Source organism: Ictidomys tridecemlineatus, chromosome 3, assembly GCF_052094955.1.
Source record: "Ictidomys tridecemlineatus isolate mIctTri1 chromosome 3, mIctTri1.hap1, whole genome shotgun sequence".
NCBI lineage: Eukaryota > Metazoa > Chordata > Mammalia > Rodentia > Sciuridae > Ictidomys > Ictidomys tridecemlineatus.
In genome coordinates this window covers 65,072,223-65,099,595 of record NC_135479.1, presented here as the reverse complement: position 1 = coordinate 65,099,595, position 27,373 = coordinate 65,072,223, and the positions used below count along the sequence as shown (strand labels likewise).

Genomic DNA, 27,373 nt, shown 5'->3' with positions numbered 1-27,373 from the left:
TCATCAACTCATCAAAAACAAACAAACAAACAAACAAACAAACTTTGTGTGCTGCTCCAGGACCCTCATCCTTGAGGATTAGTTCCAAAAGGCCTTGGTCATTACTGCCAGCCCCCCACCCTCCACAATTCCCCCCTGTCTTTCCTAGTCCATTCTGTTACCTCCACCTCTGGCCTCTGAGTCTCCTGCAGTTCCCTTAGGACAGAGAAAGGGCAGAGGCACTGGCGCCCCTTCCCACTGGACGACCCCCTCCTTTTGCCTAACACAACCCATCCCCACCTTGCTCCTTTTGTTTGTCCCCTCTCTCCTGGATGGGTATGATCTGAATTTTCCACCCCCTGCCTCCAGAGCCCGGGCGGGCGAGCTGGGGGTTTTTCTCCCCCATCCCCAGGAGAGTCATCCCACGATAGAGTCACCCCAGAGTCGAAGCCAATTGCCCCCTTCCCCAGTGTGTTTCATCTGCCACCTGTCAGCCTCTCTCTGAGTCCTTGATCCCAGGCACCAGAAGGGGTGTGTGGGGGGGCGCGGCTGGTTCGGCCCCTTCTTCCTGGCTCTTTCCCAGGCGCCTAGCGTACTCTGCCCTTGCCTGGGCCCTTGGCACTCTTCAGTCTAACCCTGGCCATCCCTGGCTGCAGGAGGTGGCTCTTTGGAGACGTTGGACATTCTTGGACTCACGAACTGGGGAGGGCAGTGGCTGAGAAAGGGAGGACCTATTCCAGAGAAAGGGAAGACCTCCGGGCCTAGGTCTTACTTAGTGGATGACCTGGCCTTAGCCTGTCCAGGTATCCTCACGCTAGGTCTCTGCTGTTGGCGTGTTTGCCTGGGCATTGCATTTCTCCAGTCACCCGACTGTACCTCGTAGATGGCCTTGGGCCCACGCCCATGGTCCCCCTGCCTAAGGCCTTTCTCTGCATCCACTGGCCTGCTCTCCCTAGCAGCAGGGTTGCGGGGGTGGCATATACCTTGGCAACCAGCCAAACACGGGGTTGGCGAGCAGGGCCTTGGGGGACTGCTAAGCTAGGTGAGGGGGGCTCGGTTCAGGCTGGCGAGCAGGCGGGGAACCGTGGGGTGTGGGCACCACTGCTGGGCTGGCCCAGCACTGCTCTCAGAGGGGAGCGGGTTTTTCTGTGAAAGGTTGCCCTGTGTAACTGGTCTCTGAGGGGACACAGCCCTCCCCTCTCCAAGTGGCAATTTATCAATCTTCGAGATTGATAACCCCCAGCGCTGCTCTGTGCACCCGCTCTGCTCTCCGGGCTCAAGGCACCCCAGCCCAAGGTGGCGTCACTTGCCTGGGAGGGGGTGATGTGGGGGCCTCTCCCCTACCTGGGTCCTGGATGCCTGCAGCTGGCGGCGGCGGAGGGGGACGCTTCAAAGTAAAGGTTTAGGGGAGCCGCCCAGGGAAGACTTTTTTTTAAGCATGTGCCCTTCCAGGACCACAGGACCAGCTAGGAGATCTGAGACTTAACTAGTTTAAGAACTACAGAGACTTGAGGCGCTCCCTGGCAAACTTTGTGGAAAGTAGCAACTGGTTTATTTTTGCCAACCTTGGAGGGAAGGGGTGCTACTGCAGTTTTCTGGAGATAAGGTGTTAGACTCACAGACTGGAAGTGCTCACCAGGCTCAAGAACCCTACAAATGAGGGTATAGGCTAGCTCAGTGGTGTAAGCATTTGTTTGATGTGGGGTAAGAGTGGTCTTGGAACACCAAACCATCGTCAAAAGTCATTTGAGGGCCTGAGGATAATTCTAGTGCGTGAAGCACAAGAAGCAACACTGGGGTAGCTAACCTGTTTGCTCCCCCATTCTTTCAATTTTTGCAGTTTGTAATGCTAATGCATCTGGGTGAGCTTGACAGCCAGCATGGGCCTTCTGTTCCCTCCTACCTCCCCCTTGAAGCCAGAGCCCGCCCCCGCTAGCCAGTGAGGTGCCTGGGCCTGCATGGTGCCTGCAAATGCCTCCACAGAGGTCTGGGTTTTGTGGGCGGCTGGAGCTGTATTTCCAGCAATGTCCATTGCTTGGTGGTGTTGGCTCTCTCTCCATCTGATCTGAGCAGGAGCAGTGCGGGGTGCCCCAGGGGATCAGAGTGCTCCCCAGCCTGGATTCTGCTCCTCACATCCTCCTGCTGGGTTTCCAGCCAAGCCTGGCTTTATGATGTGTCTCTGCAGTGCAGAGGTGGAGAGCCAGCGACTACAAAGAAGACAGGAGCGCGAGGGAGGCTGGCAGGCAGCACCAACTGGAGAGCAGAGGAGCCAGGGCCCAGCCGCCCCGCTGCTCCTGCCTAGGAGGACTGGAGCCAGGCTGCGGCTGCCACCTGCTCATCCTCCTCCCCCTCCACCACCGCCGCCACCTCCCCCATCTCCGAGGCCCTGTCCAGTGGAGGCAGCTAGAGGGCTGGCGACTTGGCATCGGCCTGGGGATGGACTGCATCCACTGCCCTAGGGCAGGCAGTGATACGGCTGTTGACCGGTGACGAGTCCTTGCTTCCCTGATGCTGAAGAATAACACCAAAGAAGCACACCGAGGCAAGGTCAGAGTAGAAATTAGAAGTTGATTAAAGGACAGCAGAAAAGACTTCTCCCGGAGGAAGAAGGGGACCCAAGAGGTGGAATCTGTGGAAGTGTGGTTGTCTCCCCTTTGTATAGTTTTGGTGATGGAATGCAAGGGGGAAGGGTTAGGACACAGGTGGACCTAATGATCACCTTTTGGCATGGGATTATCACTTCTCTGGGATGGGCTATCTCCAAATCTGTTGAGGCTGTTGGTTAACACTTCTTTGAGGTGGACTTTGGCCTAAGGCCTTTTCTGGGACTTCATTAAGATTCCATGAATTGTCCTGTGTTTTCCCTCAGTCATTCCAAGCATGGCCTCCATTTTAGATTTCACTTGGTATTAGACCCGATCTAACTACACTGACTATCTAACTTTAAATCTGGCTTCAGCAGCAGCAGCCCTGCACACGGGCTGAGGATGCCTGGGGCACAGTGCCTGAACACTGCCGCCTGAGCCCCCACGCGCCCCCCTCCTCCTCTGGGGGACAGCTCCAGACCTAGCTGAGAGCTAGAGAAGCGGGTGTGAGCCAGGGGCCCCAAGCCACGGCTTCCAAGCCCCTATGGCCTTTTTGAGCCCCTACCCCAAAGTAGGCTGAGTTGAGGTACCCCCTTGCCATCCATCATAATCTCCAAACCGGGTGTTTGGGCATTTTTTGAGCCATTAATATTTATTTTTAAATTTTTTTTGTGTGTGCAGCAGGGGATATTTGAAGCCTTATTTTTTTCCAGGGGGTACTGAGCTTCCTCACTCCCAACCACCTCCGGGTCTCTCCCGCCTCCTGAGACCCTCTTGACTCCAGCACCATTTCCCCCTCCTCAGATGGGTTCATTATGAGCTCCCAGACAGGCTGCAAAATCCAGCAAGGGGAAGAGGAGGAGGCGAAGGAGGAGGAGGGTGAGGGTGGCGGTGACGTGGGGGAGGGAGGGAGGGGCCACATGGGCTGGGGGCAGGCGGGGGGTGGGGAGAAAGTGGAGGGCGGCTTTTTTTTTTTTTTTTGCATAACTTGGCTCAGCCTAGTGGCCTCCGGACTCCCCCGCTACCGCCGCTGGGACCGGGAGCCCCCAGCTGCCTCACTGCAACAGGCAGGGCCCCACCTGCTGTCTGCTCCCCGCAGCCTCTGACCCGGCTGTAAAAAAAAAAAAAAAAGTTTCCAAGAGGCAGGCTGAGAAAGTGGAGAAGGGTTACCCGGGGCGGGGGCGGCGAGAGCCCGCCTCTGAGGGCGAAGGAGTGCCCTGAGCCCCGGAGGTGTCCAGGCGGAAGCAGGTGAAGCTGCGCTCCATGAAAGGTGAGCGAGCAAGGCACAATCAAGCTAGGAGGGAGAGAGAGAGGGAGGAGGGACCTGCGAGCAGGCGGGCTGCTGGGGACCCTCGGAGCCAGCGGAGAGAAGGAGGAGGAAGCCAGGAGCGGGAGGTGGAGGCGGTGGAGGGGGCACGCCATGGACATCCTACCCACCTGGACACTTTCTGGGCCTGGAGCCACCGCTGGCTGGGACCCGGGCCTAGGGTGCCTACAAGGGGACTTCCTCGCTCTCTTCTTGGGACCCCGGGCCTGAGAGGCCAATCAAGGGGTGCGGCCCAACTTGGTTCGGATTGGGAATCTCCATGCTGGCAAGAGGAAGGAAGAGGCAGTGAGGACGGGCACCCTGGAGGCTGGGAGCTTGGAGGCCGCCCTTGCTGGCTCCAGCCTTGCTGGCTTTCTCCAGCCCCTTCCTTGTTGCCCGGGGATGTGGAGAGCGGCAGGCGCTGCTGGCCCAGGCTTCGGGCGCGCATGCGGTCGGCCACCCCGCGCCCCCTCCCTGCCCCATTCCCAGGCCATGCACCCGGCTGCGGCAGCCGCACTTCCTGCCTGCTCCGCGGAGGCTAACCGGGCAGGAAGCCTCCGCCAGGAGTTCATTGTCTGCGCCATGCAGGCCGGTCACAGGTATCCCAGGGAGCGCTGTGGACGTCCTCCCAGTGTGCCAGGTACTCACCTTCCGCACCCTGGTCAGCTTCCTGCACCGAGTACCCAGGGTGCACACGTTTGTGATGAGATATGGATATATAGCCACACACACACGCACTCCTTCTCCTTGCTTTGCTTTATATTTATAGGCTTTATATTCCTGGCTCCAGGGGCCCCTGGAGAGCAGAGGTGCTGGGGAGAGGAAGTGTATGGGCTGAGCCCCTCCCCTGCCATTTTCCTCTAACAGGCTCCCCTCTCCTGGCTTGGCCTGCTGCTTTGTCCCAATTCCAGCCCCTCAGATGGGTGCTTAGCTGCCTGAACACACTGAGGGGTGACTGAGGAACAGGATGAGAGTGGCTATATGCCTCTGAAGCCTTAAAGTCCCAAGGCCCTTGTCCTCTCCTAACTCCCTTGATGACCTCTGGCCGCAGCCCAGTTCTGCTCTGAAAAGTTCATTTTTTGAAGGCCTTCGTGAGAAGGCGCTGGTGCCCCCGCTCTCTTCCTGCCAGCCTTGCTCTTGGCTGGAGTGGTTGAGACTGAATCTGGTGATACACTAGCCACCTCCCTCCTCCTAAAGTCCCAGGAAAGCCAGTGGCAGCCGGCCTGAAGAGAGGCTCCCAGTCATCCTAGAAGAAAACCAACTCAGTTCAAACTTTCAGCAGCGGGACTGCACCTCTATTAGGCTTTGGGAGAAGTTGGTCTTCTGCTCCTTGTTCTGTATCCCAATTCGGAATAGCCTGTTCTGTCTCACAGAGGTGGGGGTACCAAGGGTGTTCTGATCAAGAGAAGGAAACCAGAAGAGAGACTCCCAGAAGAAAAGAGGGGAGAAGGGTCGATGTTTATCCTTTTACTGAATAGAAGGGCAACCACAACTTTAAGTAATATTTGATTTCTTTTCTCTTTTCCTGGCTCATTGCTCACTCCTTATAGAGCCACTTAAGAAGAAGATATTCGAACTGGAACTACTGGATACAAAAAGTTTTCTTTAAATTGGGCAGTTGATTTTGGGTTAAACTTGCAGATTTTTTTTTTTTTTTTGTAAAGATGCAAAGCTTGCATACCTATAACCTGGTAATGTGTCTTCATATCTCCTTATTTTAGAAGGCAAGCCACAGAAAGAAAAGGTAGAGCAGTTTGCAGTGATCAGATGGGTGGGTGTTTCAGAGTTGCTTGTAAAGAATTCTAAAACCACTCTGGATCTCAGAGAAAGACTTAATAATTGGTCTTTAGCCTTTCACGAAATGAGCCTTGAAATGATTTTAAATGAATCTACAAGTACATGTGTGTATATGTAGTTGAGAATTCAACCAAATTGAGGAAGGAAGATAGCTAGGTGGGAGAAGACTAGTGCAGGCATTTTGAGAAGTGTTGTACATACCAGCCACACAATCTTTCTGCAGAACCTTGGCATCGGAAGCCCCCTGATTCTTCCCATGGAGCTTTACATTTTCTAAAAGCAGCCACAACCTTTGTCTCTCACCATTTTGCCTTTTATTCAGTTTACTGGAGTGCATAGGGTGGAGATGTGGCCACTTATCAAAGGAGGAATTAAGAGAGTAGATAATTTGAATAGATAAGAGTTACAGCAGGTGAGGGATTTATTGCTTTTCAAGAACTGCCCTCCTTCTCGAAAGCAATATTCAAAAGTGTGTGCTTAAGTGTGAACAGCTCCTCACCAAGTGTTTGAAATGGCAAGATCTTCACCTTTAAAGATGCTTGAAGGTGCTTCTTAAGGAACAATGGTAACTTTTACATTTTATTATATTTTATTTTGCCTCCACTGCTGTGTGTCAGGGCTAATGTGGAGTCATTGTGGACTTCCCCAGCTCCGTGCATTCTGCAGTAGAACTCACTTGACTGTAATTCATAATTGATCTTGGAAATATGAAAGCAGGTAGCAGGAAGGATAGACAGAAATGTAACAATTTTGAATGGATGCTCAGAGAATGTTATTTGAAAGCATAGGCATTGCTGCTTTGAAAATCAAAATGCCTGGGGGGGGGGCTCACTTTCCACTTCAGGGACACAGCCTCCCTCTGGAGTGGGGGGTCATTTGTCCCCCAGGATGTTTGTCCTTTTTGGAAAGCCCAGATTTACTGGAGGGAGTTTACCCAACAAATAGAGAAGGGGACTGGGGTGGTCATTTTGTTAAAAAAAAAAAAAGAAAGAAAGAAAAAAGAAAAAAACCCCCAAATCCATAAATGTTACAAAAGTCACATTTTCTGACTGATTTTCCTACACCCTTTTCCCCTTTTTTGAGTCCTGGTGGTGTGGCGTGGTAGTTGCAATGATTTGTTCCCTTTGATAATTTTGGCCTCATTCTCCAGGCTTTTCCCATCTTGCTCACTGATGTTATTTTGGCTGATGATATCAGATGGTTTGGTAAGGATTAGCTAGCAGTTCCCTCTGTCACTCAACTTTAAGGAACCCTGTCTTCCTTTACCCTATGGATGGCTGCTGCTGGCTTCCTCAGATCCACGCAACAGCTTCTCTCATTTCTATGGAAAAGGAATACGGCATTTTTCCCAGCCTCAGTTTAAAATTTTTGTATAATTTGTACTGCAGTTTTTCTCAATCTAGCAACTGCCTGTTAATTACAGTTCTTAATATTAATTAGCATTCAGGCTGTGTCCACATACCCCCACCCCAACATCCAAAACTACCCCCATTGACTTTTCTCACCTTCCCTCCCTTCTTTGTCTTTTTCTGCCAGCCCCAAGCTCCTCCAAAGTCCATTTTATAATTTTGGTAGTCTAGGGACCCAGGAACAATGTAGCTTGCCATTGCTAGTATTTCCATGGAAATAATTGAGATGTAATAAATAGAGGCATTCTGGGGTTACAGGTTTCTAGATTCATCTGAGACCACGTACAAGTGTAAATTGTCGACATTTGTTTGGCTAAATGTACATGATCTTGCAGGAAGGGCAAAACAAATCCTTTGCACTTTCCATAGCTTTGTATGTAGATTGGGGTAACTGATATTTAATTCTAATATTTAATTCCCCCAATTAAGTTACCTATTCTTAGGTTTTGAAGGGCCTGTTTCATTCTTGAAAACATTCTTTATGTCTAGTAATTGCTGTTTAGATTCTTACACCAGTTTCCTTGCAAAAGCTTAATAAGCAATAATATAATAATAACTATGTGCCTCTGGCAGGAGAATCCTGCTAAACGTTTAACCATAAGGTGCCAAGTAGGCATTAATAATGAAAAGTGCAAAATGCTGTTGACTTAACAGTCATAAAGTAATTCCACAAAACCCGCCAGCCCTGGAAAATGTTGTGGCCTGCTATAGCGCGTTCACAGAGGAGGAGGAGGGGGAACCATGAAAGGAGAAAACTGGAGCTAGGCATCTTGGAGTACAGATCTTCTGGCTGGAGTCAGAAGGCTGGGGATCTGGTTCAGTTTAATACAAAGTTACAATAATTGCTGTATTGCTAGACAACTCTTAAGCTGGTGGCTGTGGAATTCTTACCCTGTTGTAGGACTTAATAGTCTGGCAATTAGATGCTTTGATTTCTCTTAACTCTTCATTTGAATGTGTAAACAAAAGGAACTCACCACTGAGGCCAGTGTGCAGACTTGCTGCCTGTCTCTGGAAAAGACTCATTTAGGTGGCAGTGGTGGGAGATTGTGTTTTCAAGACAGCGTTAGGAGCAACTTCCTCTTCTTTTAACATTTCTCCCCATTTTATCAATGAAATGAAGGGAGCCTGTTCAAACACTGTTTAAAAAGACACAATAGTGTCTACTTCTGTCTGAAAAAGTAAAAGCAACCATTGCTGCCTCTAGTGCTTTGAGAGTAACATCTTTGCTCAGAGTGACTCGACTTGGTTGTATACTTTTGGCATGTGGTCTGTGGATATCAGAGGGACAAAACACTTTGTCTGGGCTCTTCAGCAGAGTGTGTTTCTCTCTTTATTTCCTCCTTCACAACATTCTAAGACTTGAAGCTACCTGTACCAGGAGATCTGTCAAGCCCTGAGTGGGGGTGACCTCCTTTGGGTGTTAAGGCCATCATCTTGGACCTTTTGGAAGACTGGTGGCTGGATACATCTATGGTTCAGAAAGTGTGTCGATTATAAACTCTCTTGAACATTAGTTTCCCCTTACTTCCTGCTCCAGGGCCTGCAGTTTTCCTTAAGTGTCACTAACTTATGGCATGCAGGCATCTTAACTGTTTCTCGAGGTAATCTAGTGGTGGATGGCTAGGTTTCCTGATGGCCCCATCCATTATGCAAGGTGGGTGGGTGGCTTTAGGTGCTTGCTTTTTCTGAACCCTGGCTGAAATAAGTCCAGACTTGTCTATGCATGCTACACTGATGTTTGCAAAGAGTATTATCTTTATGTCTTGAAAATATTTGTATAGATATCATAGTTTTTTCCTATCTGAGTGAGTGTCGGGTAATTAAAACAGAAGAGTATGTTGGAAACTATTACTGCCTGGTTATAATAGGTAACCTCAAAAGGTGTGGTTGGGCCAATTTGTCAATTTCTGCAAATTCCTGTTGGCTTGCAAGTGTGTTTTGTGTATAGATATATTAGTCTGTAATCAGAGTAGTTTTGCACTCAAAATGGACTAGTGAAGCCTGTATTGGTTATATATCCCACTTGAAGTTTTCAGTGCTGGCTGTCAGTTCCCTTAGCCTGCTGTGGGTGACAGGCAGGGCGAAGTGAGTGGGGGAGATAAAGATGGAAATTTTGGATTCATAGCATACCTGCCAGGATGGGGTGGCAGCTAGCAACTGGGGTTGTATACTCAGTAAATAAAAATACTTTACTGCTTTCAAGTATCACCAATTATGTGATTGCTCTGCATGGCTGTCTTTAAGGAGAGTGCTGTTTTACCTATCTTCTTATACAAAGGTTTTATTTTTAATGGCTTGTGAAAAAGGTTCTCTTTGTCTTGATTGATGTCAGGAATGAAAGCATGATGGTAATATCCCTTTGAAAGCTATTTTATTGTCAGCCTTGCCTGACAGCAGGAGGGCCTCCCAGCGTTATAGATTAGTGCTGTGAATACACTGACATTTTCTTTGTTACATTGCTGTTGTTCTACTTGCAAAGTCAATTACACAATGTCAGAGGTCAGTTACCCAGTTGACTTTGGAAGTAGCAGTGTCTTTCATTGTCTTCTTAAAGATATAATTTCATATTGTTATTGTTGCTTTGTTTTCTCCTTTTTGTTTTGAACCTGCCTCCCTCCCTGGTTACCTCCCCTTCCATGTGCTAACCACACCCCCCACCCCCTTCCCCATAGTCTGAACATGTGAGCAAGGCAAACACTCTGGTTTTAATTGTGACAATCCAAATTCAAAGACCGCTACATCATTATCTCTGAATTCTTCTGCTCATTCACATCTCAGTGGATTTTTATTTATATAGTGACCACAGCAGCCAAGATACATAAAAAACCCATCCAAAGAGATTATAGTGTTGATAATCTTTTATCAAGTGGGTTTTCTCTGGATTGGAGGTCACTAAGGTTGGCAAATTCAGAGCTTCCTTTTTAATTTTTTTTCCTCCTCCCACTTCCTAGAGCCTGCAATTCGAGCTGATCCAGGTTCCCTGGTAGATGGGACCCTGGCAAACAGTTTATTATTATTATTATTATTGTTATTATTATTATTATTGTAGATGTAGCATTCAGCTAGAGCCATTGAGTTTGGGATTTATGATCCTGGATGGCCTTTTGTCATGGGTGGAAGCGGTCTCATAGGAGAATCATGCAGTCCCATTGCAGATGACAAATCGGGTTATAAGGTGTTGTTCTGAAGGGATTCCAGTCTGCCTTTTTGGGCACACTTGGGCTTGGGAAGGATTCACATCCCTGTGTGAAATCTTGCTAGTGAATGGAAGGAAGCCTTGACATGTCTAAATCTGAAAATGGCTCCAGAGGGTGTTTTTATTTATCTGCCATCTTTACCATCACTCCCTTCTCCAGAAAATCTGAAAGTCCTGAGTTCCCTAACCTGGTCACGGAAGTGGCGGTCACCTGGAGCAGGGGCTCACAGAACCATCTCTCTCACCCCACAGAACAGGGTGTAGGAGATACGCTGGCTCTGCCCGCCACCACTACAGACTGCAGATGACGGGCTCCATCAGGAAACTCTGTCCATCCAAGGACACTAATGGTGGGCCCCCAAAGTTATTAGTATGCACCACCAGACAAGAGCCTGTGTTTGCCAACAATTTGTCAGAACTAATTTTTTTTCTCCAATAATTGAAAATTAATGTCTTGAAGTGAAAGCAGATGTTCATGTCATCTTCTGAATTGGGATATAAAACGAGGCTCTGTGGATGTGCTCACTAACCTTACAGCAATTTACCTCTCCTCCATAATGGGGGTTGCTCGGCCTATGTCACCCAAGACCAGAGATTGGGAGCTGAGAGAAGGGGGCCTGGTGGCACTCCTTGTGCTCCTTGGGGGTTTGTTTGGGAGGGAGACTGCATCAATAAAAATCTTTTTGTTTGAGCTCTGAAAGTTGGAGAGTTCATTGTTGAGGATGTTCAGTCGCTGGAGACATATTTGCTGAGATAATTCAAAGCATTGTCCTGGGATAGGTAAGGGAAGCCCTGGCAGGGGGAGAGTGGCTTCCTACAGATGTGTGGGTCCCCAACTGTCATGTCCTTTCGCTGTTTCATGGTGAGGCTGCTTAAAGTCACGCATTCCTGGGTCTGGACCCCAGAGACCTCTGCTCACCTGGCTGACCTGAGCAGGGGCTCAGAACTCTGTGTCTCTCCTTTTTAAAAAATGGGGGTAAAATACGCATAATATAAAATTCACATCTTAACCAGTTTTAAATAGTATTTAAATACCCAACATTGCAGCTGACACCACCTCCAAGTAGTGATGGTTGGGGGAAGGCCATCAGTTCAAATTTCAGTCTTCCAGGGCAGATGTGAAAAAACTAGCTCAGGAGATGATGTGGGGTCTCAAAAGCTCATGGTTCTTTTTCTTAGTCCAGAGCGAGAGGTGATTCAGGTCTGTCTGCCACTAAGAGAGAGAAGGAGCCTAGACCCATCAGGGCCAGTGGGACTGGGGTGACAGGGACAAGGACAGGAACTTTCTAGTGATCTGGTGACCTTTCCCAGGATTAGAACATTTGAGCTCTCTTTGGGAAGTGCCATTCTTCTGGACACTAAGCCTGGCTGGGAATGGGCTCCCCTAGTGGCCCTCATAGGACAGATTTCTTGTGGCTCCCGCACTTGCCTGCCAGGGCCCAGGCAGCATCGGCTCTGCATTTGGCTACAGTAGAAGTAAAATCACATTACCAAATTTCTGTACCCAGATAAGGCTAAAGTACTACTGATATTATGGCACTAATTCTGCCTTTTGTAAAAGATGAGGTTTATACAGCTGTTTGGTGTCAAAAAATATTTTCAAAGTCTCACAAGTACTGTGTGTGTGTGTGTGTGTGTGTGTGTGTTTATATGAGTCTAGTATTGGTGGATAAACTGAGGGAATATTATTCCTGAGCTATATCTTCATTTTTTTCTTTTTTTTTTTGTTTTGAGACAGCATCTTACAAATATGATTTCTTGTGTGTCCACAATTTTTAAGTACATATCAAGAACAAATATGCCTGAACCAAAGGCAAATCTTATCTCCTTTAGGAGCCATGATTCATAGTTAATTTTAAATTCTCTTAAAAGTTAAGTAGTCACTTTTTTTTTCAAAAAGGGGGGTTACACACATATGGTGGCTCATGTCAGCAATCTTAATAATTTGGGAGGCTTAATCAGAAGAATCACAATTTCTAATTCAGCCTAAATATTATGAGAGGGCCCTAAGCATCTAAACAACACTTTGTCTGAAAACTGAAAATAAAATAAAATACAATTAAAAAGGGCTTGTGATACAGGGGTTTAGGAGAACTATCCTGGGTTAAGTACTCATTCCTCTCCCCTTAAAAGGAAAAGAAAAGAAAAGAATAAAAAAATTACATCTGGTTAACTTTCTATTAAATGGGGATAATGTGTTTGAGAAAAACTTCTGAAGCTTATAGCAAGGATTTAAAATAAACTTGGGAAATGGCTGAGAACTGAATTGAAAAATCAAGGACAAGAAACATTTTTAAAATTTCTTATCAGGAGAAACTTAAAAACAGGTATATTTCATTACAGTCATGATAAAAATGCAGCATGGTATGGAAAATGCAACAAAACCACTGTATTTTTATCACAAAAGTTTTATAAATGGAGAATATGAAACATAAAACACTACATAAAAAAGTGAGGGGGAGACAACATTAAGGCAATATATGTAATCTAAAATAAATAATTCACTAAATATCCACTATATAAATATTATCTGGGAGCATGTCTACAAAACAAAACAATACTCCTTGCATAAAGCAGAGAATTTGTGATAGTCTTAAATTAAAAATAGTTTCACATATGTGGCTGCTGTGTACGGGCTCATATCAAAAAAGCAATGTTCGGGGCTCAAGCAGTTGAAAGAATATGTGAGAAACTTTTTTTTTTCTTTTTTACCATGTGATTTTTAAAAATTTTTTTTAGTCATACATGACAGCAGAATGTATTTTGACATATACATACATGGAATGTACTTACATCAATCATATTGTCTATTCTATTCTGCTGCCCTTACTATCCTCCCTACTCCTCCCCTCCTGTTCCATCCTTTCTCTTTATTCAGTCTAATGTGACACACTACCACAGTCTTGTCTGGGCACAAATAACGAAGCCGCCACAAAAGCCTTGTAGGTTCAAACAGCAAGTCTTTATTCCCGAACTCTCACCAGCTCTCTACACACACTTCTTGGAACACTTCTGGGAAACACACAACACACTCCCTCCACCGGACTCCATGTGCCAATCCTTCATGAACACCCCCCCACCCCACCCCCACCTCTGCGAGAACTCAACTGGCAACTGGAACTCCAAAGTAGCGGGTACCCAAGGCAGCAGGATCTGTCCTAATCCTGGCGCTGCCCTATTCCCGGAGCAGGGTCACCTTTCAACCATTCCCTTTAGCAAAATGCCAGGTGTCATTCCAACTAAACTGTGGGTCTCAACAACACACTATTTTTTTTTCTTTTTCTCATCACAACATAATATATGTATTCTGAACAACAATGAGGTCCTCCTTCCATCTTCCATGCAACTCCCCTTCTCCTTCTTTTTCCCTCCCACCTCTCTTCCTATTTAGTGGTAGTCTTCTTCTCATGCTCTTCTTCCCTATCCCATTTTGAGTCACCCCTCTTATATCAGAGAAGACATTCGGCATTTATTTTTTAGAATTGGCTAACTTCACTTAGCATAATCTGTTCTAATTCCATCCATTTGCCTGCAAAATCCACGATCTTGTTATTTTTTAGTGCTTTGTAATATTCCATTGTGTACAAATGCCACATTTTTTAAATCCATTCATCTATTGAAGGGCATCTAGGTTGGTTACACATTCTAGCTGTTGTGAATTGTGCTGCTATAAACATTGATGTGTCTGTGTCTCTGTAGTATGCGATTTTTAGGTCTTTTGGGTATAGTCTGAGAAGGGGAATAGCTGGGTCAAATGGTGGGTCCATTTCCAGCCTTCCAAGGAATCTTCATACTGATTTCCAAATTGGCTGCACCAATTTGCAGTCCCACCAGCAACATATGAGTGTACCTCCCACCCCCATCCTCACCAGCAATTATTGTTGTTTGACTTCATAATGGCTGCCATTCTTATTGGAGTGAGATCGTATCTTAGAATAATTTTAATTTGCATTTCTCTGATTGCTAGAGATGGTGAGCATTTTTTTATGTATTTGTTGATTGATTTTATATTCTCTTCTAAGAAGTTTCTGTTCAAATCCTTGGCCCATTTGTTGATTGGGTTATTAACTTTTTTGTTGTTTAACTTTTTAAGTTCTTTGTATACTCTAGAGATTAGAGCTTTATCTGATGTTTGAGGGGTAAAAATTTGTTCCCAGAGTGTAGGCTCCCTATTCACCAGATGTGAAGAACTTTTTAGATGGTAGGCTTGCTGCTTCTGAAGGCAGCAATAGCCCATAACCACCCTCTAGCTTCTATCCCTCAGCCCCCAAAGTTATTAATTTTTTTTTTTTATGCAGGTCAGACAAAGAAGGCACATTAACAACATTTGACTAATGTAAGAGCATGCTCACAAACAAATGTTTTTGACCTTGAGTACATACATTGAATCTGAGTGTTTATGACCTTGGCTACTTGCTAAAAATATAGCCCTCTGGAAGCTGTACTAACACAGTTGGTCTTTTTCGTCTTATTTTTGGCCCTAAATGCCTCATGGAATTGAGCATTTTACAACTTCTACTGTAAGGAGCAATGCTAACCTCACCATTATTAGGGTGCAACACAAAATTCTGTTTATCTCTAATTCTAACATACAAAAATTAATAATTTTGCTCTCTTGACACCTGGGTAAATTTTTTTAAGTCCATCAGTTCTGGTTAACAGGTAAAATAGGTTAAACTTGGATACCCGGGCTGGCCATGCCAGTTGTTCTCTGGAGCCATTGGCTACTGTTGTTTCTTTTTATGCATCATCCAAAGGCTGGACTTGAAGGCCTATATCCTTCTTCTCTAGAGACTCAACATCACAATGGGGAAGGTTGATAGGTATATTCAAAATACAGAGATCTTACTCTCCTGGATATATTTTGGATTCCTAATCCTCTTGACTATCTTGCAATTCCTTATTCTGGTAGTCTCTCATAAACTTGCATCAATTTTTGCTCTCAGATCTATAGAAACCATTCATCCCATGGCCAGAGCAGCTGCACATGACTCATTTGACTACTTACCCAAATCATCTATGCCACTGCTGCCACTTTTTTCTTTGGCCAGGGGCTGAGGCCTAGGCTTCAACACTTTATTGACACTTCAACTTGCAGGGTTCATGTTTGCCCACAGTGCAGTCAGAATCCTTATTTCTGCTTATAAGGAACTAATCCCATTATATCACAACTCTCCATAGGAGTCCACTGTAATAGGACTGAGGCATCTAGGTGTTTTATGCTTTTAGGTGTCCATAGGTGCCACCACTCCCCTAACAACCTCTATTAATCTATCAGGACTGAGATATCTCTCACCTACAAATATCCTAAAGACTTTGCCAGCTGCTGTGTGTATGTCGAGACCAAGGATGTAAAATTTGGGTCTCTAGCAATTGAGAGATGTTAGGCAGAGTTGGCAGTGTAGTCATGCTTATGCAAAAAAAAAAAAAAAAACACAATAGCTCCCAGACAGCCCAGAACCTTCAGCCCTTAGATTCCTGCATCATTCCATAGGCCTTTTCATATACAGGACAGTAAACAAAAGTGAATGGTCGATATTTTACATAATGAACACATGCTCAAAAGAAAATGTTTATGACAATGAATGAATACACAAAATCAGGGTATTTGTTACTTCAATAAATAATAATAATAATAATAGCAACAACAACAACAATAACCTGTTGGAAGCATCAACATGTTTGGCCTTTCCAGTGATCCACCCTTTTAGGATTCATCATCAAATTCTACACACCTGAAGTCTTCTGCAATGATCTATTAGCAAGGAAGTAAGAGCTCTGCATCCACAGGCACAAAAAAATACACTGTATTGTGATATGACTAGAACACAATCCCCCTGCCTAGGATTACTAAAAGCATTTTCCAGATAGTATCCTGACAAGCTCATCATTCTTTTAACTTATCATTGATCAACTGCTGTGTGGCTGCAACCAAAGATGTAATGTATGATTTAAGATTTGACTGTGTACTCTATTTTATTCACCAAGGATACATAAAAAAATAACATCCTCGTTAGTTTAAAATTTTATTTATCATATAGTCTTTTCTTTAGCTATAACCACACTTTAATTTTCCATAGGCTGTAACGTTTGAACCTAGTATCCTAATAATGCCAGCAGAAAAACCAGAAGTTCAAATATATTGAGTAATCTTTTTTTTTAAAGAGAGAGGAGAGAGAGAGAGAATTTTAATATTTATTTTTTAGTTTTCGGTGGACACAACATCTTTGTTTGTATGTGGTGCTGAGGATCAAACGCGGGCTGCACACATACCAGGCGAGCATGCTACCGCTTGAGCCATATCCCCAGCCAAATCTTTTAAAATTAAATAAAAGTTTAGGCAGTAAAAAAATGTCTGGATAGAATGGAGATCAACAGACTGTTGACTATAATAGATAATGTTACCTTCAATATACATTGAAATATTGGTTTCAATATTTAAACCTTAGGAAATAAGCTAGAATTAACAAAGGGGTGATTTTAACAGCTGTTTCTATGCTTAGCATTTCAATTTTGCCTGTTCATAAACCAGGAAACAAGAGCCAATATTGTAATGCATGTCTGTAATTTCAGTGACTCAAGAGGCTGAGGAAGAAGAATTTTAAGTTCAAGGCTAGTCTCAGCAACTCAGTGGGGCCTTAAGCATCTTAGTGAGAACATGGATTGTTTTTAAAAACAAATGGGCTGGAGATGTGACTTGTGATAAAATGTTCTGAGTCCAGTCCTTGGTACAAAAAAAAAAAATTCTGCTTTTTTGTTCCACTATCTAACTTCTAAGATAATAATGAAAGATTGATAATTCATGTAGTCTAGAGGATGTGAGTTGTGGCTTTGGGGTCACATAGAATTGATCCTGAATTTCAGTAAAGTAGCTTAATATTCATGAGACCTTTCAAATATTCTTTCACACCGAACAGCTATGTAAACCTCATTCATTACAAAAAGCAGAATGATAAGAGTGTCAACATATTAGCAATTCTTTAGCCCTATCTGTACACATAAAGTTGACAATGTGTTTTTACTCCTCTTGTATACAAAGTTCAGAGTATGTTTCCCAAACTTTGAATCTGAGCTCTTATTTTTTTGTGTGTGACTTATGTAAATCTGTGTCTATGAAAGTGTATTAGTCAGGAAACATTCTGAATACTTTGTTTTTGCTTTCATAACACTGTCATCTCCATGAGAATGAGCCGACCTTAATTTATTTGATTCTGAGAAGAAGGGTGCTTTTTTTTGGCAACCATATCTCCCTCTGAAGTTCAGTAACCTTACCAACTATCACCTAATGCAGTAAAAAGATTCCATATAAACCCAGGCTTAATTGATGATAAGCCCACACTTGAGACAATAATTTTTATATGGTTTCTTCTTATTCAGTGATAGATATCTAATTCACTAACCATGGGCTGAATGTTAGGATTCAATCACATGTGGAACAGAAGTTATGTGAAAAACATATTGTGCCTTATAGATACTGGTTAAATTTTTATTAATTTAAATTTAAACTTTAATCTCTTGACAGGATTTATTGAATTATGTGGTAATATGTGTAGACTTTTATGCCTTTAATGTTTGATGATATTCTCAGAGTACCCCATACTAAAGAAGAAAATTGAAATCACAACCCTGCATTAGGCTAAAGACAAAAGTGTAAAATATTTTTTTATATGTTTAGACTCTAGTTTCTGGGTTACTGATGATCTGATGACCTAGAGTTTTCTCTCCAGTGATACCAATCTCTTTTGGTTAAAGTATGATATCTAAAATGAAAATGGAACTTGCCCAGAATCCTGTGAGAAACAGTGTCCACTTTTGTACACTTCTGAGTTGTAGATGGCTGCTTTCTCAAAATGCAGAATCTCTCCTGTTCTTTGGCCCTGTATGTTTATTCCATAACCTATTACACAGAACTGAGTTGTCCATTTTTTTTTTTTTTTTCACCTTGCTGAGGTCAGGGTATTTATAGATCTCAAACAGGGAATATAGCTGTGGTGAACATAGATATCCCTGAGAGGTCAAGAGTGAATTTTAGGATGAAACTTGAAAAATACATTTATTTATTTGTAAATTTATATTTTCAAAAATAACAATATTTTGGATATAGCGGTTTAAGTTATTAAATTGATTTAAGCTGTCTTTCTTAATTTTTATTATGAATACTAGAAATTTTTAAATTATTCTAATGCATTATATTGTTTTTCCCTCTGGGAAAATATTAATGCCTTAGGACATTGCTTAGAAGTTTAAAATAAAATTTGCTTTCTCATAAGACCAGACAGCACAAAAGTTAAATGAAATTTTAAAGTAATTTTGATAAAATTTTTATTCATAAAAGTATATATTTTGGGTGTGTGGGAGATCTTGCCTCTTGGGTTTATTTTCCCCATTGAGTTTCTCCCCACTGAAATTAAGTTTTCATCACATGAGAATAACATCACATAATCTTTTACTTTTCCCCCTCTCACTAAGGTGTGGCTGTAGAGTTTAAGAGTGGTGAGGATAATACAAATGATGAGAAGTGATGAGATGTCATTCAAAGTCCTCATCAGCCTCCCCAGCTCAAGTGCATTTTCTATTGAGCTGGCTGAACATCTGTTCATTTGCTCTACTCTTTATAGTAAAGGTATTCTCACCCTTCCTTCTTACTAGGTAAGGACAATCTGACAGAAGCCTCACTCTATTTATCAAGGTGAGGGGAAGTGATTTGTTTGTGTCTGAGGGCAATACTGCAGGGCTTCTTTAGGCATGCCTGGTGAGACTGCATGTTTCAAACTGAAGTTTTTAAAATGGAGTTTTTTAGACCAGGCCTAAGACCATCCTCACAATAGTGTAGTTCATTTGTCCAAAATTGAGGTTCTTTTTTTTTTGTTGTTGTTGTTGTTGTTGTTGTTGTTTGTTTGTTTCTTTAATGTATTTGTCCTCAAATAAATTTTTTTCTTTTTTCTTTTTTTTGTACCAGGTATTTAACTCAGGGGCACTCAGATACTTCCCCAGTCCTTTTTTGTATTTATTTAGAGAGAGGTTCTCACTTAGTTGCTTAGAGCCTTTCTTTTGCTGATGGTAGCTTTGAACTCACGATATCCATGTATAATTCTTCTGGGCCACAGGGGTTATGGCCTGTGCCACCAAGTTTGTTTCAACTGAGTTTTTCAATATGTAAAACAACTTTATTAAAGTGACATTTGGAAGCATTCGTAATATTCAAGCAAACTCCTTTGTCCTGGTGTGGCAGGAAATAAAAGTGAAACTGGACTTTAATTTAAATAACAAGAAAGTTTAATTGCAAGGGCTTAATTAGAACACAGATAATAAGAAGTTTACAGGCCATAAAGCACTGTTGTACTTGTTTAAAATAATCCTTTTTCTTCGTTGTAGATGAACAAAATATCTTTATTATTATTCTTATTCTTATTCTTATTATTAATGTGGATCCAGTATCAAACAGACTGCCTCATGCATACTAGCCAAGCACTCTACTACTGAGCAACAATCCTAAATCCTTACCTGGTATTTTTTAAATATTTATTTATATTTTACTTATTTATATGTGGTGCTGAGAATTAAGCTCAGGGCCTCATATATGCTAGGCAAGCACTCTACCACTGAGCCATACCTTCAGCTCTTTCCTGGTAGTTTTTAAATACCTGTTCTACATAAATTTTAATTAGTAACTTTAACCCTTTTCCAATATCTCTTTGGAGTAAATCAATAACCTAGAAATCAGTGAAGCAAAGTCTAGTTTTATCTCAAACTCTGATTTTACTTTCTCTTTCTTCCCCAGATCAGACACCTTATAACAGTGTCTGGATTAAGATTACCCCTTGAGAAATTTACTGTATGTTGTCCACATACCAAACTCCAAAATTTATCTATTCCTTAGTTTTGAAAAATTCTTACAGAATATGTCCAGAGGTACCAAAATTTCTTGGAGTACTCAGAAGAATCCATATCTGAGTCTTGCCTTTTAGGGAGCAGTTTGAATTATAAGTATGCAGCCTTTAAGGCAAGTAGATGGATGATCTGCAGCTGGAAGGAACCTTTTCATCAATAACTTGCATCTAAAAGGCACTTAATTTGATTCCTTTTATTAGATCCTGTGAATAAACCTACAATGAAAATGGAAGTGAAGTAATTTCTATAACAAAAGTATTCCAATTTTTTTAGATATTTATCCAGAATTATAATTACTAGGTTATAGGGCATTTTTTAAACCAAGAATTGTTATTTATTTTTACATATTTAGGCACTTTACCACTGTGTTACATGCCTATTTTTTTATTATTAGTGGATTATATGACATTTTTATTTTGAGCTCTTAGGAACCATGATAGGGGCTGGGAATGTGGCTCAGGTGGTAGTGCACTTGCCTGGCATGTGTGTGGCGCTGGGTTTTATCCTCAGCACCACGTACAAATAAAGATGTTGTGTCTGCCAAACACTAAAATGAATAAATAAATATTAAAATTCTCTCTCTCTCTCTCTCTCTCTCAAAAAAAAAAAACATGAACTTTTTTTTCAAAAGTATATTTATTAACTTTATATTGTAAGCAAAAATTTTATCTATGCATATACACCTATACTCTGGAGTCCTTACTATCTTTCAGATATTTGTTTAGTTTGGTGTGGTTGGGTGCTAGGAATTGAACTCCAGGGGTGCTTACCACTGAGTTATGTCTCCAGTCCTTTTTTTTGGAGACAGGTGATATATCACTAATATCTCAATAAGTTGCTTATAGCCTTTCTATGTGGTTAAGGCTGTCTTTCAAATCACATTTCTCTTGACTTGCCTCTCCAGCCTCTAGTATATTTTCCAGATTTGGCAGATTCATTTTTTGAGTTAAATTGACAGCTTTGATATTTAGGTATTTTTGTGTCTTGGTCACAGCTGATGAAACACTTGTGAAAAATTTTATAGCTCATAGATATCACCATGTTTTTGTATCATTTCTTTCATATTTCCTTTTTTCTTTTTTCTTTTTTTTTTTTTTTTTTTTGTGGTGCTAGAGATTTAACCCAGGGCCTTGTGCATACAAGGCAAGCACTCTAAAAACTGAGTTACATCCTCAGCCACTCTCTCACATCTCTGTTCACTAGAGGTAATGATGGTAATTGGGAATTTTGTTCCAAATGTTGTACATTTCTTAAGACCGGACTAATATCTAGTGTATCTAAATCTCTCTACTCATTCACGATTTTTTCAAAGAGATACTCACAGTAGTTTTTTTTTATTAAATTTATTTATAGATGAAGGGAGATTATCTCATTTAATATTCTGCTTTATTTTCAACATCATTCCCTCTTAATATTTGCTTTTTATAGTGTTGCTAAGTTTGTAACTGATTATCTTGCACATTCTGCACACACACTCTAACAGGGAAATTTGCCTCTATGTCCCAATTCTAACTTTAGGTTGGATAGATTCATTCATTCATGTCTAATGTATTTTTCATATGGTCAGTTTTACATATGCCTTTTTATTGCTTTTAACAATACTATTGATCTACATATGGTTTCAGATTTGGTTTATATTATGATATATTGGTCTATATTATTACAATATAGTTTCATAATATACATTAAATGTGTCTCATAACAATAACTATATTATTTGTTTTTTTATTACAGGTTTTGGGGTATTTTACATATATTTTATTTCTAAGATAATTTTTTTGTCCCTTCTTATCTTTTCTTTTATTTGGTACTTGGAATTAAACTCAGGGGAATTGAGCCACATCCCCAAACCTATTTTGTATGACTTTTAGAGACGGTGTCTCACTGAGTTGCTTAGGGCCTCACTTTTGCTGATGCTGGCTTTGAGCTCACAATACACCTGTCTCTGTCTCCCAAGGTACTGGGATTACAATTGTGCACCAACAGGTCCAGCTCTCTTCTTTTATTTAAAGAAAAGCATGCTAAAATTTTGATAGGAAAATATTATATATTAAATTGAGTTAAAATAGTTGTCTTTGTAATGATTACTTTTATTTACACACATGCTATTTTATGTGCCTTTGTAAATTTTTATTTAGTTTGTGATAAGTTCCACATATTTTCCTTGAAATCTATTATACATGTGATGTATTTAACAGATGTAACTTCAGTATAATACTTATGTTGTATTTTGTACTCTAATTAAATTGAAAATCTCTCTGGGTTCCACAAACAATTTTTCCTCAAACTTTGTTATTTTTATTTTTCTGAATCACCTCCTCTTTTCTCCTAGGCTGCAGATTTCTAATGTATTGACAAGTATAGCTCTATTCTTATGCTATCACATACTTGTACACTGTCATTGTACACACATACTATAATTTCTACAGGTCTAAGCTTCTTGGTGAGGAGTATTTCATTTATATATATATATATATATACAGTTTTCATGATGAAATAACAGCAATTTCTACTCCATTTTAAGTTCATGATAATTTGTTCTGTGTCCTCATCAATATATTATATTCTTTTTGTTGTTGTTGTTTCTTACTGGAAATTTAAATCAGGGGCCAGAGACTGGGTCACACATAGTTGCTTAGGGCCTTGCTATGTTTCTGAGGCTGTCTTTAAACTCAGGATTATTTTGCCTTAGCCTCACAATTCATTGGCATTAGAAGTGTGTGCCATGGAACCTGGTTCTATTTTATTTTTATATTGAAATATATATTACTTCTGAAAAAAATTTATTCTTGATATTAAGCATAGAATACAATTTTCCCCCACAAATAACCCCCTCTTTTTTTGGAAAAGATGTCATTTTTTTCGGAAAAGATGTCAATAGTGCTAGATGTATAATTTATTAATGTCTAAATGGCAAGTTTATTATTATTATGATGATGATGATGATGATGCTATCTATTAGTTACATAACTTTATCTGTTCATATTATTATAAGATACATTGTCTTTTCTATAACTTTAAAACATACATCAGTGTGAATCAAAATAAACTTTTGGGGGTTGGGAGGTGAGGGGAGGGATGATGGGGTTAAAAATGATGGTGGAATATAATGTATATTGTTATATAAAGTATATGCATAAAGAAGTGAATTCATGTAAATATAATTTGTATAAACCCAGAGAAATAAAAAATTGTGCTCTATATGGGTAATAAGAATTATAATGCATTCTGTTGTCATATATATTTAATAAATATTTAAAAATTAAAGATAAAGATGGCATTATGTTCTAACTGAAAATAATTACTACTCCTTTTAAAAATGGAAAAAAAGGTCTGTTGGTCAGTTGTAAATTTTATAAAGTAAAAAATGTATCCTGAACATTTGGTAATACATAAACCTAGATGTAGGTATTTATAGTGTTGTCAGCAAAATTAAAAGAAAAATACTGTAGAGTCATTTTTGCAATGTATACTCATAATTATATGAGATGCATTTTGTACATAAACATATATACTACCATTATATAATTAATAAATGATTACTACATCTCACATTAACTACATATATTTCAAATTAATTTGTGTTTTAAAAGCACTGATATATGACACTCTTTGATATGTACACTTGGTGTGTCTTCAAATTTTGTCAATTTTATGTATTATGTTCTTTTCTTTATTCTCCTTTTTATAGAATTTCTTTTTCCAAGTTATTGAGATTAATAAATTTTAAACAATTCAGTATATCAGTGCAGTCTGTAGATTTTCTTTTTTAACCTAAGACAAAATACATCCCAATTGTAATAGGCTTATTGTTATGTAAATGACTTTTAAAAACTTGCATATATAATACCCTTACCTGACCTTACTCTGGACAATTAATATCTGGGTGGAGGGGATCTCAAAGTGATCCATGGAAAAGGCAGAACAGGGATGGGTCAGGATATGAGATTGGTGAATACTGAGTATATAGTAGTTAGTATTCATGAAAAAATATTGCTGGAATAGGTACGGGTAGATAAAAAAGTGCTGTGAAGGAAAGAGGGAAAGAGTGACCAGCTCAAGAGTTCAGATTTAAAAAGTCTAATGGTGGATCAATGATAGTATGAGGTAAAAGGTTAGTTTCTTTGGAGGCAAAAATAAGGTAGAAGTGAAAGAAGAAGGTAACTCTGGCATAGTCCCCAAGATAAAGAGTCAAATGAATAGTACCCTCTCTCTCTCTCTCTCTCTCTCTCTCTCTCTCTATATATATATATATATATATATATATATATATATTCCAAACTTGTGTAAGATTAGATTAATGTCAGCCAGCCTCAGCAACTTAGTGAGGCTCTAAGAAAATCAGCAAAACCCTTTTTCTTTATATAATATTTTATTAAAGGCTGAGAGTGTTTCTTAGTAAAAAAACATATCTGATTTCAATTTGTCATGAGAGAGAGAGAGAGAGAGAGAGAGAGAGAGAGAGAGAGAGAGAGAGAGAAAGATCTTGCAAAAAAAGAGTAATCAGTGACACTGTTAGTGTCAAGGATGTAAATAATTTAAAAGTAATAGTGAGCTAGTTGGAAAACTCATCTAGGTTATTAACTACTGCTTGGGAAGTTAGTCTACTCTCCAAAATATAAAAGTGAGAGAAGAATTCTATATAAAAGTGTATATAAGAAAAAAAGAACTTTTGACACAGCTTTTAGTTGACCCAGACTGGATCAAATTTAGTGGGTGATTAGGGTTCTGCAAAGATGATAAATCCTTGAGTTATTTGGAATAATGTGATTTTATCTAGTCTTCATAAATGAAGATTGAGGTCTAAGATAAATTAGGCTTGGCAAAGGAAAAACATTTCAATGAAAAGTAAATGTATGAATAAACACGTAAAACAATATTTAACCAAAAGTCAACATTAAGAATATTTACGCAATTATGTAATCACCAGTAATGTAAAAACAATGACAACGAAAGAAAAAGTGAATTAATAAAAAATAAATAAATAATGTAATGAATTAATTAATTAACAAATAGCTAACAAGTGCAGAGATGTAATGTGACTGGAATTGTCAAAGTCAGCTTGTAGCCATGAAAAAGTGTAAAGGTACATAGAAAGGTGTTTTACTACTTACTGAGACATACCCTATTAACTACAAGTTCCACTCCTAGGTGGGAAGAGTTGAACACAGAACCCATTCACCTGGCTCTCTCACTTGGGAACTGTGCAAAAAATTACCTTTTTCTTACCCTCAAATTTTATTGCTGCTTCCAATAACACTACCCTCTATATTCACGCTATCATTGTAGACTTGCAGCATGTGAACCCCTCTACTGTTCAAGTTTTTCTTCTTTTTTTCATTGCTCTTTTTCACCCTACCCCCATATCATCCACCAATACTTATTTTGTATAGCAAAATCTACATACACAGCAATCACCAGTCTTATATCTTACTATATCCATTTCGAACCTTGTGCATGATCACTTTGAGATCCCCTCCATGAAAACATAAATAGTCCAAAGTGATCAGAATGGGGGTAAAAATTGTAGAATATTAAAGGTCAGTTACACAACAAGAAAGCTATAAAAAGTGGGCTTCATTTAAAGGTGAAAATAAAAAGAAAATCTTTAGACTTCACTAGTTAAAATAAAGAATCAAAAATTTATGAGTCTCAATAATTTGAATTATACTTGTGAGTCACTTTTTGTGGGGGAGGGATATAAGGACATTGCTAATGAGTTTAAAGTTCAACCTGTTTTTTTTATGAGACAAAGAATAGAAAAATTTAAAAAATATATTAAAGTAATTGTGATATCATTTTCATAAAATTATATATACATATTTATTCACAAATTGCTTTAACCTTATAAACAGTTATAAGTGTCAATACATTTCTCTCTGGCCTAGGTTCTATTATTGGAAGAAAACTTTGCCTTGAAAGAACCCCATACAGAGGCATTTAATGCAATTAACAAGCCTCAAATACTACTACTACTACTACTACTACTACTAATAATAATAATAATAATAATAATAATAATAATAATAATTGAGGTGGGAAGGATTTCAGGTTGTGAAGCATGCCTGTAATATAAGTTACTTGAAAAGACATCACAGGAAAATTTTATACACTGTCTGAAGACATATATGTATATATTATTTATAAAAAGTGTTTATGAGTTCTGTAGTGAGGGTGCATAAGTCCAATACAAAGTCTTTTTTTTTTCTTGAATATTTTTTGTTGTTGTTGTAGATGGACACAGTATCATTAGTAGTTTGTTGGGTTTTTTTAATATTTAGTTTTAGCTTTTCGCGGACACAACTTCTTTGTTTGTATGTGGTGCTGAGGATTGAACCTGGGCCATCCGCATGCCAGGCGAGTGTGCTACCACTTGAGCCACATCCCCTCTAGGGTGGCTTTTTAATGCGGTGCTGGGTGTTCAACCCACTACCTCATGCACCCTAGGGAAGTTCTCTACCACTGATCCATAACCCTAGTCCTCAAAGTCCTTTACTTAATCTTTTTTTTTTTTTTTTGGTGGGGGGAGAGAGTTTGTGCGTGTAGTGCAGGGATTGAATCCATGGCCTTATATCAGCAAAACAAGCACTCTACTGACTAAGCTATATTCTCAGCCCTGATCTGTAGTCACTTAACAATGACAATGGAGCAGCCTGTCATTCAGACTTTGATTCTGTGCCCATTTGGCTCAGGTTGAAGGCAGTGCCTGAAGCCTTGACCAATCAGTCTCTTAGATGAGAACTGTCCAATCCTCACGCAGCCAGTGATGAGGGAGAGGGCTTCCATAATCTTCTGTTCCTTGTTGTCTGGAACCCACCATTTTTTCAATCTTTTTGTAGGCTTCTGTCCTGGATCTGGAGCCCAAGTGTCTGTGCTATGCAGAATATGAAAACAAACCACAGGGAGAACGCTGAGAACCCTGAGAGCCCGGAAATGGTAAGTGTGCCTTGTTATATTGAGACTGCTTAGGAAGGTGGCTTAAAGCTGACAGGAGTGGCAATGGTGGAAACTGGCAGTCATGGCTAGGGACTCCTTGTGGTCCTCTCCAGTCTTGTTGCCAGAGGGTCTCTCTGTGGTAGCTTAGCCTTCACCTCCCTCTGACTAGTCTAGTGAGGCTTATGTCAGCAGTTGAAAACCTAGGCATTTTGTTCCATAATTGTATGGTGTTTTCAGTGTCTTTCTAAAGCCCTTTGTGGACTTCCATGTG

At 40.7% G+C, this 27,373-nt stretch overlaps 2 protein-coding genes across 2 annotated transcripts in view; one reads left to right on the top strand and one right to left on the bottom strand.

Annotated features, from left to right (window-relative positions):
* Positions 1 to 3,189: 3,189 nt before the first annotated feature.
* Positions 3,190 to 4,359, bottom strand: LOC144376207 (uncharacterized). The gene is made up of 2 exons (XM_078043075.1): positions 4,002 to 4,359; positions 3,190 to 3,675 (listed from the first exon to the last, which is right to left on the bottom strand). The coding sequence occupies exons 1-2, from the start codon at positions 4,316 to 4,318 to the stop codon at positions 3,558 to 3,560; spliced, it is 435 nt and encodes a 144-aa protein (XP_077899201.1). The 5' UTR covers positions 4,319 to 4,359; the 3' UTR covers positions 3,190 to 3,557.
* The window catches only part of LOC144376206 (uncharacterized), a 61,106-nt gene continuing 37,270 nt past the window's right edge, over positions 3,538 to 27,373 (top strand). Inside the window, exons 1-2 of the mRNA XM_078043074.1 lie at positions 3,538 to 3,834; positions 27,006 to 27,102. Of these exons, the coding sequence (XP_077899200.1) occupies positions 27,043 to 27,102 (60 nt within the window). The 5' untranslated portion in view covers positions 3,538 to 3,834; positions 27,006 to 27,042. The remainder of the gene's footprint in view (positions 3,835 to 27,005; positions 27,103 to 27,373) is intronic.

What these genes read in the sequence shown, in the direction of transcription:
- LOC144376207 (XM_078043075.1), bottom strand. Translation starts at nt 4,318, where the DNA reads ATGCGCGCCCGAAGCCTGGGCCAGCAGCGCCTGCCGCTCTCCACATCC. An exon ending in CAGGCCCAGAAAGTGTCCAG is followed by an intron (nt 3,676 to 4,001) that starts GTGGGTAGGATG and finishes TTTTTTTTACAG; the next exon opens with CCGGGTCAGAGGCTGCGGGG.